General features: G+C 45.1%; 1 protein-coding gene across 1 annotated transcript in view; it reads right to left on the minus strand.

Moving 5' to 3' along the window:
* Positions 1-4,161: 4,161 nt before the first annotated feature.
* Positions 4,162-19,409, minus strand: part of fam171a1 (family with sequence similarity 171 member A1) — a 109,183-nt gene continuing 93,935 nt past the window's right edge. The window contains exons 6-9 of the mRNA XM_084337024.1: positions 15,829-15,945; positions 14,899-15,013; positions 7,838-7,958; positions 4,162-7,586 (exon numbers count right to left, since the gene is read on the minus strand). Of these exons, the coding sequence (XP_084193150.1) occupies positions 6,024-7,586; positions 7,838-7,958; positions 14,899-15,013; positions 15,829-15,945 (1,916 nt within the window). The 3' untranslated portion in view covers positions 4,162-6,023. The remainder of the gene's footprint in view (positions 7,587-7,837; positions 7,959-14,898; positions 15,014-15,828; positions 15,946-19,409) is intronic.

Consider the following 19,409-nt stretch of genomic DNA (forward strand, 5'->3'; position numbering starts at 1 on the left):
GAATGTGTACAATACAGTACGGCTCAATACACACAATTGTTAAGGGGATGCAGACCAGAGAAAGACGTTTGTCTTGTTTACATCAGGGTCCCCCATTTTCAATTCATAGTGACATTTATGACATACACAACTTACATGACATTTATGGCATAGGGACATACATGACATACAGGTATTTAGTACTGTTACATTTGTGACATATACGATATGCAAATATACAGTACTGTTACCCATAGATCCTGACAGAGTATATACATATGATGGGGAGGGGACTGTACATTAGGAGGGGGTGGGTGGGTGTGTGGGAGAGAAATATACATACGGTGGGGAGAGAATATATACATACGTTGGGGAGGAGACTGTACATTAGAAGGGGGTGGGTGGGTGGGAGAGAAATATACATACGGTGGGGAGAGAATATATAGCCTACATGCGGTGGGGAGGAGACTGTCTATTAGGAGGGGGTGGGGGGGTTTGGACATTTACGGTGGCCAGTTTCGAATTGCAGCCTCCCGTAGGTGCTCTTTAAGAACGGTTTTGAATGTGGGTAGGGATTCACATTCCTTTACAGCTTTGGGTAGGGCGTTCCACATTGATGTGGCATAATTGCGAAACGTGTTTAGTCCCTTGTTTGAGCCGAATCTGGGTTTAACATGATTTGTTGAGCTTCCTCTGGTGTTGTGGTCGTGGTATTCACTGACCTTTGGGAAGTATTTTGACATGTACATGGGTACCTTAGTCGTAGTGTATCTTGTAGACCAGGCCCATTGCAAGTTGCTGTACTCTGTCGTCTACTCTAAGCCATCCTAGGTTGTCAAAGTGGGCAGGGGTGAGGTGGGTTCTAGGGGTAAGGTCAAGTAGAAGTCAGACCAGTTTGATTTGTGATGTTTGTAATCTTGTTTTTAGCGCCTTTGAGGTGCTTTGGTACCATGAGGTGCAAGCATAGTCGTAGTACCCTTGAATGAGTGCTCCTGCCAGAGTCTTCAGGGTATTCTTGTTTACCAGAGATAAGATCCAGTACAAGAATCTAGTTTGTTGGTTGACTTTTTTTATTACCTTGGATGCCATTTTGTCACAGGAAAGATTTGCCTCTAGGATGGAACCTAGGTATGTAATTTCATCTTTCCTTGTGACAATATTGTCACCCACTGTAACTGAGAAGCCGTCGGCCTTGCTGAGTTTGTTATTTGATCTGAAGAGAATGGACTCTGTTTTACCCAGGTGTAATGATAGTTTGTTATCAGCGAGCCAGGTGCAGATTCTGCCGAGTTCAGAGCTGAGGGTTTTTTCAACCTGTAACTTGTTCTTGTCAGAGACCAGCAGGGCTGAGTCGTCCGCGAACAAGAGCAAGTTGCAGTCACAAGCTGACGACATGTCATTTGCATAAATTAGGAACAGTAGCGGTCCTAGTATGCGTCCTTGTGGAACACCACAGCTCACTGTGAGGGGGGGGGGGGGGATAGAGTACCGTTTACCTCCACCATCTGTTCTCTCCCCTCAAGGTAGGATTGCATCCAGCTCACTGATAAACTATCAAAACCAATTGCTTTTAGCTTGTCAATCAGAATGGAGTGATTGACAGTGTCGAAGGCCTTTTGTAGGTCCAGCATGACCATGCCGCAGTATTTGCCCGCGTCCACCTCTTGTTTGATGTGGTCGTTCAAATAGAGAAGGCATGAGTCAGTGGAGTGGGATGTTCTGAAGCCAGATTGGAATTCGTAGATTAGATTTTCTTCCGCCAGGTACTTTTCGACCTGTTCGTAGACTATTTTCTCCATGACTTTCGAGATGGAGGTAAGAATAGAAACAGGGCGGTATGTTGCCTGGGTCTAATTTGCTGCCCTTTTTTTGCAGAGGGGTCACTCGCAATTTTGAAGTCCTTGGGGACGTGTCCCTGTTTTATGGAGAGGTTTATTATGTGTGTGATGACTGCGGTGATGGCGGCTGCTGAGTCTCTGAGGAATTTGGAGGGGATGTTGTCATGGCCAGTGGCCTTGTTAGGTTGGAGGGCGCTCAGTTTTTTGAGTACCTCATCGGTTGTTACCATTTCTAGTTTTGAAGTCGTCTTTGCGGACCCCTAGGTTTTTGTAGTATGCTACTATGTGTTCTACCCCATAATGCCCTGAGTGGGAGGGTAGTTTGTTTACCAGTGTTGTGGCTATGTTTGTGAAGAAGATGTTTAAGTAATTGGCTACATCCAGTTTGTCTGTGATGAGCGTGTTGTCCGTCTTTATGTTTATGTTTGAGAATCTGGTTTTAAGTTTTTTTTACTGCAGCCTAGTTGATTATTGAGTAATTTCCAAAGTTCACGTGGTTTGTTTTTCTCAGTTTCGTCATTGATGAATATTTTTTTTGCGGTTTTGTAGTTCGCTACATGTGGGGGATTATAGCTAATCTCTTTATTAAATCGATTGCGTCAAACTTTTGTTTGATGTCATTTAGATTTGTGGCAATGGGTGAATGGAAAAACAACTCATATGGATATTCTAAAATTTTCATAATCACAATTTTCATCTTCATAAAAAATGTGCCTCAGTGGTTCTCAATGAGGTCTGCAGACCCCAAGGGTCCTTGGGGATGTACAAGGGGGTCCCCAGAAAATGAGGTATATGAATTTCACTATTTAATTTAACTCAGTAGAAGTTAGCCCAATGAGAGACTATAAGTGACCAGTGACCACTCTAATCATAGGCTTCACTCTCTCCAATGTCCCCATCTACAGTATAGACTACTATCTTTGCAGAGACAAAGTCTAATCAAATGGGGTCCAGAGCCTTATGTGTATCAATGCCGGGGTCTGTGACATGAAAAAAGCTGAGAACCATGGCCCTGACACTGCTGGGGTTGGTAGTTCAATTCCCACTGTAGCCACCTTTACACTTATTGACAAACGTTGCAATTTGGGGATTTTTGAGAGCTTGACTCCCCTCTGCATGAGTCAGCTAGAAGTTATATGCTCTCCAAACATGCATATCGGTGATTAATTGGTTTGCAGATACACCAGAGGGTTGTGGCAGACGCATACAGTCGTCTCTCTGAGCAGAGGGTGGAAATGAACAGGCAGACACATAAACTGTCATCTCTCTGAGCAGAGAACTTGTAATTACTTCATGGGCCATTTAAGATTGGAGCATCTGTACTCTTTAACCGTTTTAACAGCCAGTCACTGAAAATTATTTTGAATAGTTGCTACAAAAGGTAAAGCTACAGTACAGTGATGTTTTAATTCAGTCATAAATTGCTTATTTTGGACTATTAATGTCATGAGTATAATCTTTCTAGCTGCATATCGATCATTTGAAGTGTTTTAGGTCACTCTCTGAGCACAGCCAACTCTCAGTAGGCTGAGGGGGCGTGGCCTTCTGTTCACTAGATATTAAACTGTAGATATGCTTGATGCTGTTAACCCTTTCACTGCCACACTACCAAACGGTTAACCCTTTCACTGCGACAATACACAGAGGTTAATGCTTTCACTGCCACACGACAGCAGGTTAACCCTTCCACACTACAGAAGGTTAACCCTTTACTATCACACTACAGACGGTAAAGGTGAAAGGGTTAAAAGACTGACCTACACTGCTGCTGAGCACCACTCAACGAGATTGTGACTGATGGGCCAATTAGAGCAGCTAGATGTGACTGTGAATCAGAGTAACCCGTGTGTATTATGCACTATTTCAGAGGAAGCAGATTGGATGTCTGAAATGTTGATATCCAGGGGGATAGATAGGGCTTTTAGTCATCATTTTCAGCTTTAACAGTTTGGATAATGTTACATCAAAATGCAATGAGAATGAAAATTCTCATTGTCCAGTTCATCGCTGGATCTTTAAAGGATTTGTATTGAGGTTGATGCAAGGTCAAATGTCTAAAGAACACTGGTTAGAGAAAAAGTAACCATGACTGGACACCAAGAATACCAGGCCTACTGACCCTCTGACAGACCCACTGCTGTGACAGTAGAATCACAGGAGGGGGCAACACCCCAGCGAACGAGGGAAGAGGGAGAGAAAGAAGAAGCCGAGAACAGGGCAAGCTGTCATTAGCATATACGTCTGCCAGTCGACGCCTCTCTCCGGGACGTGCAGACGATGACTCGGTGTAATTTATTCAAGAACACAAACACAACAACAACAACAATGGAGTTTGGCTGTTTTTTTATTCTGAATAATAGGCTTCAAATATAATGCAAGCAACCAATAAAGACACTCGGGTGTTGTGTACAGTAAAGTATAGTACTGGTGGTTACTCTGGGATACAAAGAGAAGAGGAAGATGCCATTCACAGCACAAGCTCACACGTCAACATATCGACCAGGCCCCTGGGAGAGAGAGGGGAAAGTACTATACACACGCTGTAATATGATTTTTATGACTATATTAACCTTGAGAGGTTTGTATGCTGTGTCATTTCTATGCACACACACAAGCGCAAACACACAAACTCACAACCTGCAGCAATGCCACACATAACACACATTCAAGACGTCATTCACGCACACAAACACGAAGAAATGCACTAGCATGACCTGCCGTTTATTGTGTTCACATCCAGCGTTACCCCTGGGCTACACACAGTAAACAGAATATCAAAGCCGTCGGGGTAGCCGTTTACACCATAAGGATGATGTCTCACTGATTGCCGGTGGAGTGTTTTAAAGCCGGTAAGACGCCACGTCCATGCGATAATGGACAAGATGTCTGCAGTGTAGCGTGTGGGGAGCTGGAGCTGAGGAAGAGAGGTTTACTGCATGCTGTCTTTCACAGGGAGGAAAGAGGAAGGTTGAGGTAGAGCAGGAGAAGCTTGAAGGCAGAAGAAGGTGAGAAATAAATAAGGTAAATTCTCTTTAACAGATCTGTGTAGAATCAAACTTGTTCAAAGGCACTTGGAACATGAGGAAATGGTAAAATAGTGGTGAAATACAGGGAGAGAAAAAGCAACCTGGTTTTCAGGCAAAAAGGTGTGTGTAGCTCTAATAATAAGCCAGGTCAAAAGAAAAAAAAGCGCTTAACATAAATGAATAAAAAAAACTAAACATTAACCTACTTTGAGTAAAATACTTCATGTTGGCAATGAAAATTATAGTGTAATTAAAAAAATAAAAATAAAAAAGGCATCTCAAGCAAGTATAAAAGTGATGCATAGCCGTCAGAGCAAAATATGCCAGAGTCAGTGGTTCAACAGTAAGAAAACCCTTCATACGACGCCTCACAATTATTTTGGCGTGGAACTCTTATAGTGGTACTATATCCTTACCCACTAGCATAGTGGTGTGTCACATTATCCGACAGGTTCCACGTCCGACACCCCCCACCCCCCGCTTCGACATCAAAACTACATAAGTAAACCCCTAAAACCTATGCACTTCATGTAAATGAAAAAAATTGGCTTATTCTGAATTGACTAGGTTAAATCCTAGCGGGTTATTACACACGTAACCTACGTAAATTACAGGTTTTACACGTTTCGTATCAGGGTAGATTGTTGGGCAAGCTTGCCGCGTATCGCAAAGCCGGTACTTATAGGTTAGAGAAGAGGCTGGAAAAGATTCCTTTAGTTCCTGTTCCGAGACCCAACTGCCGCCTACTGTATCCAGGCGTTGATTCCTTTTAACCTACAAGGCTAGTTACAAAAGAAAGGCATATATCCCATTGTGCAAAAAAAAACATAGTAATGCTTTTTTTTTTGCTTCACATCAGTTTATCAGTCTCATTTAGGCAGTCTGTATATCCCACGCCCCCGGTCAGTGGTCTATCCTTGTAGCGAGGCTCTAACGGTGAGAAAGTAGAGTCAGACAGTGGTTATCTTATAGCAGGGACCAGGGCGGTCACAGAGGAGGGGACTGGTCCCGAACACTTCATTCACTGGTAAGATTCCCAGTGTCGACATATTTTCTCAGTGCTGTATGAAAGGATCGAGGGGATTCGTCTGAAATCACAACACATCCTTATGTTTATGTAGAAGGGACTCGCAGTTTATGGGGTTAAGGTTTATTTTATTTAAAGATTTTCCGGCACCGCTTATTTGAGGTTGAAGGCCAGTAGGGGGCGCTCCTCTCTCTTTTGCCACGGGCTCTTCTTCTCCTCCTCTCCGTCGTCGGGGGAGACGGACAGCAGCACGTGCTCAGTCCTGAAAGTCACGTCTTCCGGCGTCGGCAAGGGAGGGGGAGAGGCGGAGGAGGACGAGGAGGAAAGCGAGGGGGCCTCCTCTTGGGTTTGCACCTCCTCCACCCCTTTCTCCTCTCCGTCCTCCTGCGCCAGCTCTCCCTGATGGTGGCCCTGGGTCTCCCCCGACGGGAGGGGGCCCGCCGGTCCGTCCTGGGGACTACACTTGGGGGTAGTCTCTTCCTCGCTGCCTCCGCCCTCCAGGTCGTCCACGTAGACCAGCTGGGTGTAGGCCATGGTTGGAGGCATGCTCTTTGACCTGTCTTTATCACGCTCCCTCTCATGCTCCCTCATCCCCCTCTCTCCCTCCCTCCCCTTGCGCCCGGCCCTCAGCTCGTTCAGGTCCACACCGGAGTCCAGGCTGGCGTCATTGCTGTTGCCACGCCGACCCACGGCGCGTCTGCCTCCGGCGCCCGGTGCGTTGCCGTGGCACCCGGCCCGCTGCAGGTCGATGTAGGAGTGGCGGATGTGGGCGTTAGAGCGGCCGTCCAGAGAGACGAACCAGGCTCGCGGGTGCAGCAGAGGCTTCCCCCCCCGGAGCTCCATCAGGGTCTTCTCGGCCAACAGGGTGTCCTCGCTGTTGATCTCCACGAGGCCGCCCGTGTCCCCGAGCGCCGTCGGCATGGACAAGGACTCCGACAGCCCCTCGCCCTCGCCGCCCCGCTCGGCGGAGCCCGTGGCAGGGGCCTGCCCCAGGGGCTGCTGGGAGTGCGAGGCGTTGAGCTCCGCCTGGATGGTCTCCAGGTCGCTCTGCTGCTCCGTCTGCAGCAGCAGGGCCTGACCGCACAGCGGGTGCTCCCCCGGCAGGCGCATGTAGTGCGCAGGGATCACCAGCGTGGGACGCACCCTCGCGTAGCCCTCCCCGCCGCTGAGCAGGTCCACGGAGCCGCAGCACAGCAGCTGGCCCGGCCGGGGGAGCGGCACGCCGGTGGGGCGCTGCTCCAGGTGGTCCACGGAGCGGGACAGGAGGTAGTCGACGACGGGCCGGTACTCGACGACGCCCCCCTCCCCTCGGCTGGGGGTGTGTGGCGGAGACGAGGGGGAGGCGACGTCACGGATCCCGGCGCCGCACAGCAGGCCGACTGACGCCTGGAAGGGATTGGAGGAGGAGAGGCACTCCGACATGGGGTGGGACGACGAGCAGACAGAGGTGTACGACTGGCGGTAGGCCCGGTCCGTGCCGGCGGAGAGGGCGGTCTTCAGCGGGAACGTCTCGGCGGACTGCCGGTAGTCCCGGCACCGCGGCGTCAGGTTGCCAAGGGACGAGCCGTGGTGCGAGCTGTTGTTGCCCAGCGATGATCGGCTGTGCTTCCCGTGGGAGACCAGGCTGTGTGGATGGTGGTTGTCGTGGAGTTCATACTTCAGCATGGGCGTGGTCATATCGGGTTCGGTTGCCGTGGAGACCAGCTCCAGTTGCACCTAAAAAAAAGGAAAGGCGAGATTTTATTGAATCAATTATTCAATGGTTTTGATGATACACTAAAAAAAATAAAAAAGGACACGCACACTAGGCAAGATGTATTACTACTATAAACCAGGGAAACAACAAAATGTTTTATCATTTTAATGATGTTGTTCATCATTACTAAGTGCACTCTACGTTTGATCCTATAAAAAGACAATACAGATGGAGTGTGCGTGATGGGAGTGTCTCCCGGGGGTGAACGGACCTCGCTGCTGCTTATGAGGTTCAGGTGGGACATGGAGGTGGCCTGGTCCCTCTTGCTGCTGTCCAGAGCGCTGGACAGGGTCAGCTTCCGGTGGGAAACCCGAGGCTTCAGACAACGACGCCTGGGGGACAGAGACAGAGATTACAGCTCGTTCAGACATTAGGACTAGTGGGGTACACCCGATATTACTTTATAGCTTCATAGATCACATTAGGACTAGTGGGGTACACCCGATATTACTTTATAGCTTCATAGATCACATTAGGACTAGTGGGGTACACCGATATTGTTTATTGTTGTTGTTTAATGTTTAAAAGGATCCCCATTAGCTGCCACCTAAGTGACAAGCTAGTCTTCCTGGGGTCCACACAGAAAGACAACACAAAACATAACAATACATATGACAATCACAATTCACTTAATTAACAATGATAATCTAAAAACAGTAAAACATTGTAGACATCTTTATAAACATCAGAATATTTTCAGAAAAGGTTATTACATTCATGAGTAAATATTTCATTATTACATTCCTACAGTAGGTATTTCCACTCCCAAACGTGAACAGTATTTGCTCACATATTTAAGTAGTGCATTCTTAGGCCCCGTTTAGACGGAAACGCTAGCAGGTGAATCCGCAAAAATATTCGGATGTGCCTTTCGTTTATATACGGAAACAGCGTTTTTACGGGGTGAAACCGCAAAAAAGTGAGACTACCTTCCAGGGTGGAATTCCTAGAAACGCAAAACCTTTGCGCTCTCGTCTAAACTGTCAAACCGTATAAATCTGTTAAAACGATGACGAAAGGGTTGTCATGGCTCTGGTCGTGCGTACTGCTTACGTCACAGGTAGCAGGTATGCGCCAGTAGCCGAGACGTAAACAAAGCAAGTATGTCTGACTATATCAACGGAGATCACTTGAAGGCTACATTGGCAGTACTTTTAAAGACACAAGAATCTGTCCCGCGGCTATCACAACTATTATGACTGGACCTGGTCTGTGAGTGACTCTGCTTTGGTCCAATCACATTCCCCACCCACACTCTGCGAATCAGAGGCAGAGTAGGGCGGGTCTTCACAGCACGTCATGTGACATATGCGCCAATCGTGTGACAGGGGGGTTCCGTTGTCTCGAGTTGTTACAGCCTCGTCTAGACGGAGAATTCCACCCCAAAACGCTTGTCTAAACGCAAAATTAAAAGTGAAACCGCAAGACGACTTTTGCGGTTTCTGTTCAGACTTCCATCCCAAAACGCTCGTCTAAACGTAGCCTTAGGTGGTACTTGAAAGACACTTTGCTATTCAATTTACTTCTGTTCAGTGGGCAGTTATTCCAATGATTGATGGCATGATAAACAACCTTTATACCTTCATAGATCACATTAGGACTAGTACACCCAATATTACTTTATACCTTCATAGATAATAATAATAACTTTATTTGTATAGCAAATAAAGTTATTATTATTATTATCTATGAAGGTATAAATTACATTAGGACTAGTGGGGTACACCTGATATTACTTTATATACCTTCATAGATCACATTAGGACTAGTGGGGCCTGGGGTACACCCGATATTACTTTATACCTTCATAGATCACATTAGGACTAGTGGGGTACACCTGATATTACTTTATATACCTTCATAGATCACATTAGGACTAGTGGGGTACACCTGATATTACTTTATATACCTTCATAGATCACATTAGGACTAGTGGGGTACACCCAATATTACTTTATACCTTCATAGATCACATTAGGACTAGTCGGGTACACCCGATATTACTTATACCTTCATAGATCCATGCCAAGTTACGGGTTATTTTTTATATATTTTTTAATCTACCTTTTCTCCTCCTTTTTCTGTGATTTTTCTCCCCATCTCAATTTTACCTCTCGTGCCAATTCTCCCTCCCCTGTCCTGATTGTTGCTCGCATATGCCCCCCACTGGCCGGTTGTAGGGAGGATAGAAGCCTTGCATCACATGTCCCCTCCGATACATGTGGAGGCAGCCTGTCACATCTTTTCACCTGCCAGCGCGGACTCTCATTTGGCGAGGAGTAACGTGTAGGAGGCTCACACTGCCCCCGCCATTTTCCTAACTTTGCTGTGCAGGCGCCCCAACCGACCTGTAGGAGTCGCTGTTCACAACGACCAGACTACCACCCTTCGACTTCCCACCCGCTAACTCTGCCTATTGAGTTAATATGACGGCCGGCTCAAGCCGGAGGCAACGCCGACAGCCGGATTCGGACCCGGTGTCTCTTGCGTTGGTGACGAGCGCAATGTCCGCTGCGCCACCCAGCTGCCAGTTATGGGTTATTTTTATATACTTTTCCATTTGTTTTGACCGCTCTCATCCCCCAATTTAGTCGTTATGCCAATTCCCCCCCTGGTCGTTATGCTACCCTTTACTGTCGGTCTGGGGAGGGTGTAGACTACCCTACTGTCGGTCTGGGGAGGGTGTAGACTACCCTACTGTTGATCTGGGGAGGTGTAGACTACACTAGTGTAGGTCTAGGGAGGGTGTGGATTACCCTACTGTTGATCTGGGGAGGGTGTGTAGACTACCCTAGTGTAGGTCTAGGGAGGGTGTAGACTACCCTACTGTTGGTCTGGGGAGGGTGTAAACTACCCTACTGTAGATCTAGGGAGGGTGTAGACTACCCTACTGTCGATCTGGGGAGGGTGTAGACTACCCTACTGTCGATCTGGGGAGGGTACCACATGCCGGAGCAGGACAAAACTAAATAACATCCAACATGTCTTAGGCCAGGTACAGGATAAGACTAAATAACATCCAACCTGTCTTAGACCAGGGCCCTCATTCATCAATGTGTGCGTAGAACATGACCTATTTCCACACGTAAGCACGGAATGTAGAACTAGTGTACGCACAGGGAAGTCGGGATTCATCACACGGTGCGTACGCAGGCTCTATACCACTTTGTTCTACCGTCAATGCTCGTGCATGATTATCCATATATGGTCATGAAAATGAGGAAACACCCCCCATGGGATGTGAAATAATGGACTGACCCGAGCGGAACTCTGAGAAACTCCACGAAGATTGTTCACTGCTGTCGAACCAAGAAGACACTATCGCGTATTATGGGATAAATAAAAGGCGGACTTGTAAACGGTGATGTCAGATATCAACGGCTCCCTAAGACCATTGCTGCAATTCTGCCTGGACAGCTCAAAATACTAATAAAGACCGTTCGTTGACCACTGTTTGGCGTTGGTTGTGTGTCATTATAACCGTGCTGTAATATGAATGCCTTTATTAGTTGTGTTCGATTGGCTATATGATTTTTAGAGGCATCTATTTTGTTGTCGGCTAATAAAGACCGCGCTGGAATATGACTGCCTTTTCCTGTGTTGTTTGATTAATACCCAGGGATTAAAGTTCTCCTCAATTTTATTCCAAATCGCGATGGATTTCCCGTCAATTTTCTACCTGCTGCATATGATTTCTAGAGGCATACTACAATCTATTTTGATGTCAGTATTGGGTAGCCTATACAATATAATACGAGAGCATATACAAGAACAATGAATCTCACTGCATGTATGATGTAGCCTGCCTTTCAATACATGAACTTGAATTCCATCATGTTTGTGTGCGGGACTCACAAGGCTGTTGTCACAATGGGTACCGGTGTACAGTAATAATAACTGTCCACACAATATCACGATCCATGCCATAGCCTATGTTCTATTAGGACATGATCTGTGACAACAAATGTTCTAGAATGTTTGATTAAGATATCATACTCTGACAGCATGCCTATGAGCAACAAAAACGCGAACTTGAATCCCATCATATACATAGTCTGTCCACTATCTGCATGGTGTCATTGCAATGCGTTTTCTATTCTTTCTTATACAGTAAAAAGGGGGAAGAACACTATATTCATATGACTTATTCTGCTTACAGCTTCGAAATTCCACTTGTTTCGTTTAACGTAAAGCCTTTTAAATATAATCAAAACGTTCCCGTGTTTCGGCGGTCTGTGCGCAAAATAATAACGAGTTGAGCTTTATGATTTATGATGAATTGAAAATGGGGGACCCTGATGTAAACAAGACGAAAGTTGGTCTGCATCCCCACTTAACAATTGTATGTACTGAGCTGTACTGTACTGTACCCATTCTGCAATCTGTTAATAAACTTTTCAATCAATCAATCAATCAAGCTACGCGGAGCGCAGTCAGTCAGTAGCCTACACCCCGTATATTCCGATAACGCTATATAAACCATGCTGCATTCATTCTGAGAGAAAGATCTATTATTCCAAATGCTATTTATAGGGTTTTGACCATAATTACACTACTGTTGCTATTTTACAATGAACTATAATGAACTACGGTTCGTACAGAACATGCCAGTGTTATTATGCACAGAAGCTCATTTCCTTGTTGTAATAATATATTCTACCACTGGGCGCCAGGTACGCCTGGTCTGACCTGTGCGTAGATGTAAGCACGGAGTCAAGTTCAAATCGAAATTGATGAATCCCACTCTTTGCTTAGAAATGATCGTACGCACAGGGTAAGCACAGATCTGTGCGTAGAACACGTTGATGAATGAGGGCCCAGGTGAGCAGGATCAGACTAAATAACATCCAACCTGTTTTAGGCCAGGTGCATGATAAGACTAAATAACATCCAACCTGTTTTAGGCCAGGTGCAGGATAAGACTAACATCCAACCTGTTTTAGGCCAGGTGCAGGATAAGACTAACATCCAACCTGTCTTAGTCGAGCTGCAGGATAAGACTAAATAACATCCAACCTGTCTTAGGCCAGCTGCAGGATAAGTAAGGGATAATGTATAGCTACAAGGTCATTGTCGCAAAAGAATTGGCCGACACAGAGTTTAAAATACCGAGCCGCCTCGGCGAGGTGTTTTAAACGTCAGTGAAGGTCAATTATTTTGCGACAATGATCGAGTATAGCTATACATTATCCCGCTTATTACATGGCTAAATTACTAACAATATACCTAATTCATTTTACATCGACTCACAACAGTAACACTGGTTCTGGCTCCGCTGAGTGCTCGTCGCTCCGCCCCCCAGCAGCTTCCCCGGCAGCCGGCAGTTTGCACTGATGTCAGTGGGCTTGATTGCGAACAGCTGCGCACAGCGGTCATTATTGTGGGCTTGATTGCGAACAGCTGCGCACAGCGGTCATTATTGTCCCACAGCGGTCATTATTGTCTGATAACTGACCTCTGACGCGCGCTATTGACCAATCACAAGCAAGCATTTCGGCGAATGTGAAAACGCCATGTAATAAGACTAAATAACATCCAACTTGTCTTGGGCCAGGTGCAGTATAAGACTAAATAACATCCAACCTGTCTTGGGCCAGGTACAGGATAAGACTTGACGCTAGGGCTGGGCGATTAATCGATTTGATCGATTAATTCGAATTAATGATTTAGGACGATTTTGAAAAATAAAAATCGATTACATTTATTTTAATTTTTTTTAAGAGTCACCTTTTATTTTACAAAAAGTAATGTTTGGTGAAAGTTAGATTTGCACTTTATTAATCCCAATAGGGAAATTCATTCTTGTTTGATGATCAAGAGGCACCTTTTATTTGTTTTAAGTGAAGTTTGGTGAAAAAGCAAGTTATTGCACTATTAATCCCAATAGGGACATTCATCTTTGTTTGATCAAGAGTAACCTTTTATATATTATTTAAAAAAAAATTAAGTAAAGATTTGTGAAAGTTAGGTTTGCCCTTCAATCCCAATAGGGAAATTCATCTTGGTTTGATATTTTTTTTGTGTCAAATAAAAACAAAGGTTATTTGAATGATTTCCTTGGCGTTTCTAGTTTAAGAAAAAAAATCGATTAAAATCGTAAATCGGATTTTCTTTTTAAAAATCGGATTATAATTTTAGGCCATATCACCCAGCCCTATTTGACGCAAAAGAAGACCTTGCACACTGGATTACAGCTCCCAACACTTTTAACACTTTGATTGCCCAACCCGAGTTTTCTCGGGTTTACCCCCCGCGGGTTGAATGCCCACTCACGAGAATTCTCGTATTTTCTCTCTTTTTTTTTATTAGCGATCTGAAATCATATTTCATCAACCAAGTCTACCGTTGGAAAATCACCCACTCCAGGCGCACAGATGTGAAAAAAGCGCCCCCTATCGTCTCCCAGATGGTAATTCACCCTTTTGGATTGAACTCAATGAAAATGAATGAGAAAAAAAAACCCGGAATCCACGTTTTACTTCTCACTCATGCAACCGCCGTCGACCAGTTTCACTCTGGAGTTTCAGAGCAGCGGGGATTATGTGTTTTTACACTATACCCGTGGATCAATAAAAAGATTTTTTCGAATGGCGATCAGGAATTGGAATAATCCATTTGGATACCATCTGATCTCAGGTAAGGAATCTATGTTACCAGTATTAGGATAATCAGACTCGTTTTCACAGAGATATAAGCTTTTATGTGATTATGTGATATTGCTGTTTGGCTGTGCAAGCGGTCAGTAACTAGGAGAATCGATTTTCAACTCGCAGCACGAGCGTGGATGCGCACACATACTATCGATAATCTAGCGTTTATTTGAAAACGATTCATAAATAGGCCGAACAATGACAACGTTCTAGAATATTCCAAGGCGATTATCATGGAATGTCTTATTTTGTCCGTGAAAACGAGTGATTTTCAAATTGCTAGAAAACGGAAATGAAGCGATAAAAAAAACAATCTGCTACGACAATGTTGACTGGAAAATGAGTCTTTGATAAGCGACGGGCAGATTAGACACATAGCCATAATTTAAAACATAGATTAGGCGATATTAACGTTAACATTGAAGTGGCCCTGGGCATTCAAGGAGGTAAAAAGGAATTAAGCTTGGGCAATCAAAGTGTTAACAGGCAAACATTTTTAACCCAACAACAGCCTGATGGAATGACCCTTTGGGTTGAAATGTTGCATAATATGAATAAGTATATTAGGATATTTCTTTGGGTACAGGTTTACACACACGGACACACACACACACACACACACCTGCAGTAGTAGAGCAGGAGGCAGAGAAGACAGAGCAGGATGAGAGCCATGCCTCCCAGTATGGCCAGCAGAAAGACAGTGTGGTATGTGCTGATGTCCTTCGCCACCATGGGACCTGGGGGAGCGATATTAGAGTCATTGACCATATCCACATGAAAATTGCACAAAATGGCCACTGTGTGAATACGGTCCAATAGAGAAACAGGAGGGAATTAGGATGTTCACTCTATAAAATGAGGGGGAAAAAGACAGGAAAGAACAAAGAGCTTTAAGGAAAGGAAAGCTAGTCTGATTTGAGATAATATGCTTATGTGAAAACTGTGAACGAACCAATAATGTCTATGTGTCCATTTATGTCTATTTTAACATTTGTCAACTATTGGATACCTCAATTTCCCAAAGGGGATCAATAAAGTATCTATCTATCTCTAGTGCTATGTGTGAAAGACTCGTCTCAGTTCACCTCCCAGGGTTCCCACAGACATTGCAAAATGAAATTCAAGGACTTTCAAGTACTTTCCTAAGCACTATTTTTCATTTTAAAAGGGCATTTAAAAGGATACAATTCACTTTTAAATGCAGTTTTTTATAGAAATGTATAGAAATTTCCGACAAACCAATTTCCGACAATTAGTTACACTTTAAATAAAAAAATTATAAAAAAGTATTTCTTGATTCAGATTTTTTTTTATCATGGATGAACAAAACTTTCAATGCAAATGGTTGATTTGAATTTCAAGGACTTTTTAAGCACCTTGTAAAAAAATTAGCTGTTTTCAAGGAATTCCAGGCCGTGACTTTTTTTTGTGTCAAAAATCAAGCACTTTAAGCACTTCAAAGACCTTGTGCAAACCCTGACCTCCTCTCTGTGTTGTATTGTATGAAGGGCTCGAGGGGGACCGACCCTCAGGTAAACAGTGTGATGCCCACCTGAATGTAGAGGAGACATGGCGGCCACCCAGTAGCCCAGCTGAGGAGCGATGTAGTTCAGCGTCAGCTGCTGGCCGTCCCTCCGCACATAGCCCAGGCTGCTCTTTAACCAGGCACCTGCACACACAGAGAACACACACACTTTAGAAATTACAGCTCACTACAATTACTCTATAACTTGCATGCAGGTAGAGCGGTCATCTGGTAATCGGAAGGTTCCCGGTTCGATTCCCGCTCCTCCCGGGCAGCATATCGATTGTCGAAGCGTCTTTGAGGGAGACACTTAACCCCTAATTGCTCCCGATGAGCAGGTTGGCACCTTGCATGGTCGCCTCCACCGTCGGTGTGTGAATGTGTGAGTGAATGGGTAGAATGTGAGGAACAAAATTCTAAAGTGCTTTGGATAAAAGCTGCTATATAAAATGCGCCATTTACCATTTGCATTTTTGGGCTCGGAATCATCAGTAGTACATTGCCGTCAAATAATCAAAGCTTTGTTCTTCTCTCATGTGAGTTTCACCGTGGTTGGTGAATGAGAGACAGGTTTTCTGAGAGTTCATGATGGTGTTGCCTAAAAATAACCGATTCTAACAATGAATGTTGAATTGTTATTATTATAATATGCTGATGTAAATAAAAAGAATGCTAAGCTTTGGAATAGTTTTGACATTGATTACCAACACTCGGGTCAGCCCTACACACAATGTAAACATTTGCTAACATCTGTTAGTTGTCGTATCAAAAGGCTCCGACAAAATATTACATAATAAAGTAATTTTTTTTAAACGACTACAAATTCAGTATACAAACAAAGCCAGCAGTGGGGTGGTAGTGTTTGAACGGGGGTGGGGTGGTAGTGGGAGGGGGGGGGTACTGCATTACAGATGGGGCCTTCAGCAAGAAAGTGACAGGCCTATCCTGAGTATCCTCTGCTCTTTACAAGCACATGTTGCAGCAGTGCAGTGGACAGCTGGCCGTCATTACCTCAGAATAGACACACAACACCACCCCACACTTCGCTCAGCACTTAGCTAGACAAGCACAGTTGTCTGGTAGAGGCATTTAAGATATTTGTTTAAGCCTAATAATTTGATTCCCCTCTGAAAATAGCTGATAAGCCAAGCAGTAACTCTGTGCGCTAAACAGAATGTGCCGGTGCTTTTGCAGTACCAAAGATCCGCCACAGGGAGGCGGCACACACAAGAGTCTACGGGATGAGTGGTGTGTGGATGGCGCTCTCTCAGCATAATAGCAGTCATAACAGCGTCAGCGCCTGATCCACAACAAAGCCAGGGGCATTGATTGATTGGCTGATAGTAAATCAGGCACTCAATACGGCCCTGTGTCCCCTCCTCCGGCTCGTAGGGGTGAAGCATGGTGGGAACGAGCCCCCCCCCCCCCCCGTTTACGAGCAGTAGTGCAGCGATACGGACACACGGAGCGGTCAGGAGTCCCTGTGTCCACGGGAGAGGAGAAGAGAAGAGAAGACGAGGAGGACATGAGAAGGGAAGGGAAAGCTATTAAAGAGTGTCGTGGAATATATTATCATGTCCTTATAGATCTGTGTTGAGATATCATGTTATACAGCGTGACTTTCAGTGTGACCAGCTTGACTGGTTAATGTGTGTATGTCTCTTTAAGAAGACTCTAACATCTCCCCAGCCATAACTTCTTTGTTGTTGCTTCCAGTGACTGAGAACCATTTTTGTTTACCTTCATCATCATATCTGATATTATGTTACGTCTGACAACTGTGTATTTAACATATGTCTGAACAGAACTCTTGGTCAGTCTATGGCCAGATGCTAATGTATTAACATATTGTCTCCGACTATAACCTGTCCTTTCATTTGTGGCCACGGTGAAATAAACGTTCCTATTATTATTAATAATGACTCAGAATGATTGTAAACGGCTCATCGTTTAGTCCTTTAATATTTCCCATTACAGATGGCGACGAGTGATGTTTATGGGATATTTTTTTAACTAGTTTTATTAGATTTTAAAGCGATGGGTGTCGAGGTGGCCGCGGGACGAACTCTGCAGACAGGGTGAATCTTGGGATTCCAGGGAAGCGCTGCCCTGTCTCGACCTCCTCCGCGCACTGGGGGGGGGGGGGGGGGGGGGGACAGTCTGCGCCGTCCGTTTGGCTGTCACCTCCGGCTTGAACCCTGGGAACGCGTGGGGAACATTCTGTGAGCTGTTGACATTCTGTTTAAAGCGTTTTTGTTTTTGAATCTATAAGTAGTTATGTTACAATTAGATTAGGGTGTCTAGATTGACCAGACAGCGGATGACACAGAGTGGTGCATTGTCGACGAGCAATCCGGGGGAGTACTATTTTCCCTCGCCTCAAAACCTCCGTGAAAAGGACAGGAGAGAGAGGACCCCTGTCTACCGACTGTCTTGTCAGTTCTGGCAGATTTTCCCGTGTGGATCCGTGCAGGAGTTTGATTTGGGCGGAGAGTTGTTGAGTTTATGGGTCCAGATGGGGACTAACACTAAAACATGGTATTGTTTTTCTTTTTCTGTGTTACCCTCTCGGTTTTCCTCTGAACACTTGGGATTTAAAGGTAGGTTCCGAAAGTACTGCAAGAATTACATTTGTATCCGAAATAATAGGCGTGTGCAAAGTGTACTATGAGTATGTTGGAAATTACTGCAATAGTCATGAAATAGTCCAGAAATTATGGCGTGGGCTAGGTTTTAATATCTTTTAGGCACTGATCTGTTTTTATTTATTTTCTCTCACAAGGAGGCGGGAAGATGACCGTGCGTGAGACATTTTAAATTACTTAGGTCAGTCCCGAAATAAGAGCGTTTAATATCTGTTTAGACACTGATCTGTTTTTATTGATTTTTTCACAAAGAGGCGGGAGGATGACCGTGCGTGAGGAATGCCATAGAGAGAGGACAGTTGTTTTTCTTGTGTGACTTAGTTTCTAAACACCTTATCTGGTCAAACTGCAGTTGTTTCTAGATGAAACTAAGATAAGGGCGTCTGTGCGTGTACGCTGCTATAGAGCTTTTTTTCCCCCAAGTGATTAGAGGAAACAATTTTTTGTTTACCACATATTTTATTTGATTTTGTTTTTGTCTGTCGAGAGAAAAGAAGCGTGTTAAAAAATGGAGCAGGGAGCGGCCTGTCTGAGGACTGGGGAGAAGAGGGGAGTGAGGGGAAAAACCTGACACTTTGTTCTTTTTCTCTTCGCCCACGGCGGTGTGTTCGGGGCTTGCAGTGGACTCTGGCCTCGATGCTTTCCCGTGTGTGTCACCGGCCCTCCCGCCACGTCAACTGCCTCGTAGACGACCACCAACTCCGAAGCGAGGAGATTGGCCTCGTATACCACTACCACCATCCGCAACGGTCTGGCCTGTTTCAACGTCCACGCACGGGGCTGGCTCAATAGCAGCAGATGAAATGGCCAGGCAATTAGGGGAGCTGAGTCTGCATGCTCAACAGCTGATGGAGCGGTCGCAATTGTCGCTGATAAAAACGGTCGGACAATCGCAGTTAGCCCTGGTGAGAACTGTCTCACAGCTTGCAAAGGACGACTCAGTTGGGCAGAGCATCCCGAGAC

The sequence above is a fragment of the Notolepis coatsorum genome (genome assembly GCF_963971535.1).
Source record: "Notolepis coatsorum genome assembly, chromosome: 19".
Classification (NCBI taxonomy): Eukaryota; Metazoa; Chordata; class Actinopteri; order Aulopiformes; family Paralepididae; genus Notolepis; species Notolepis coatsorum.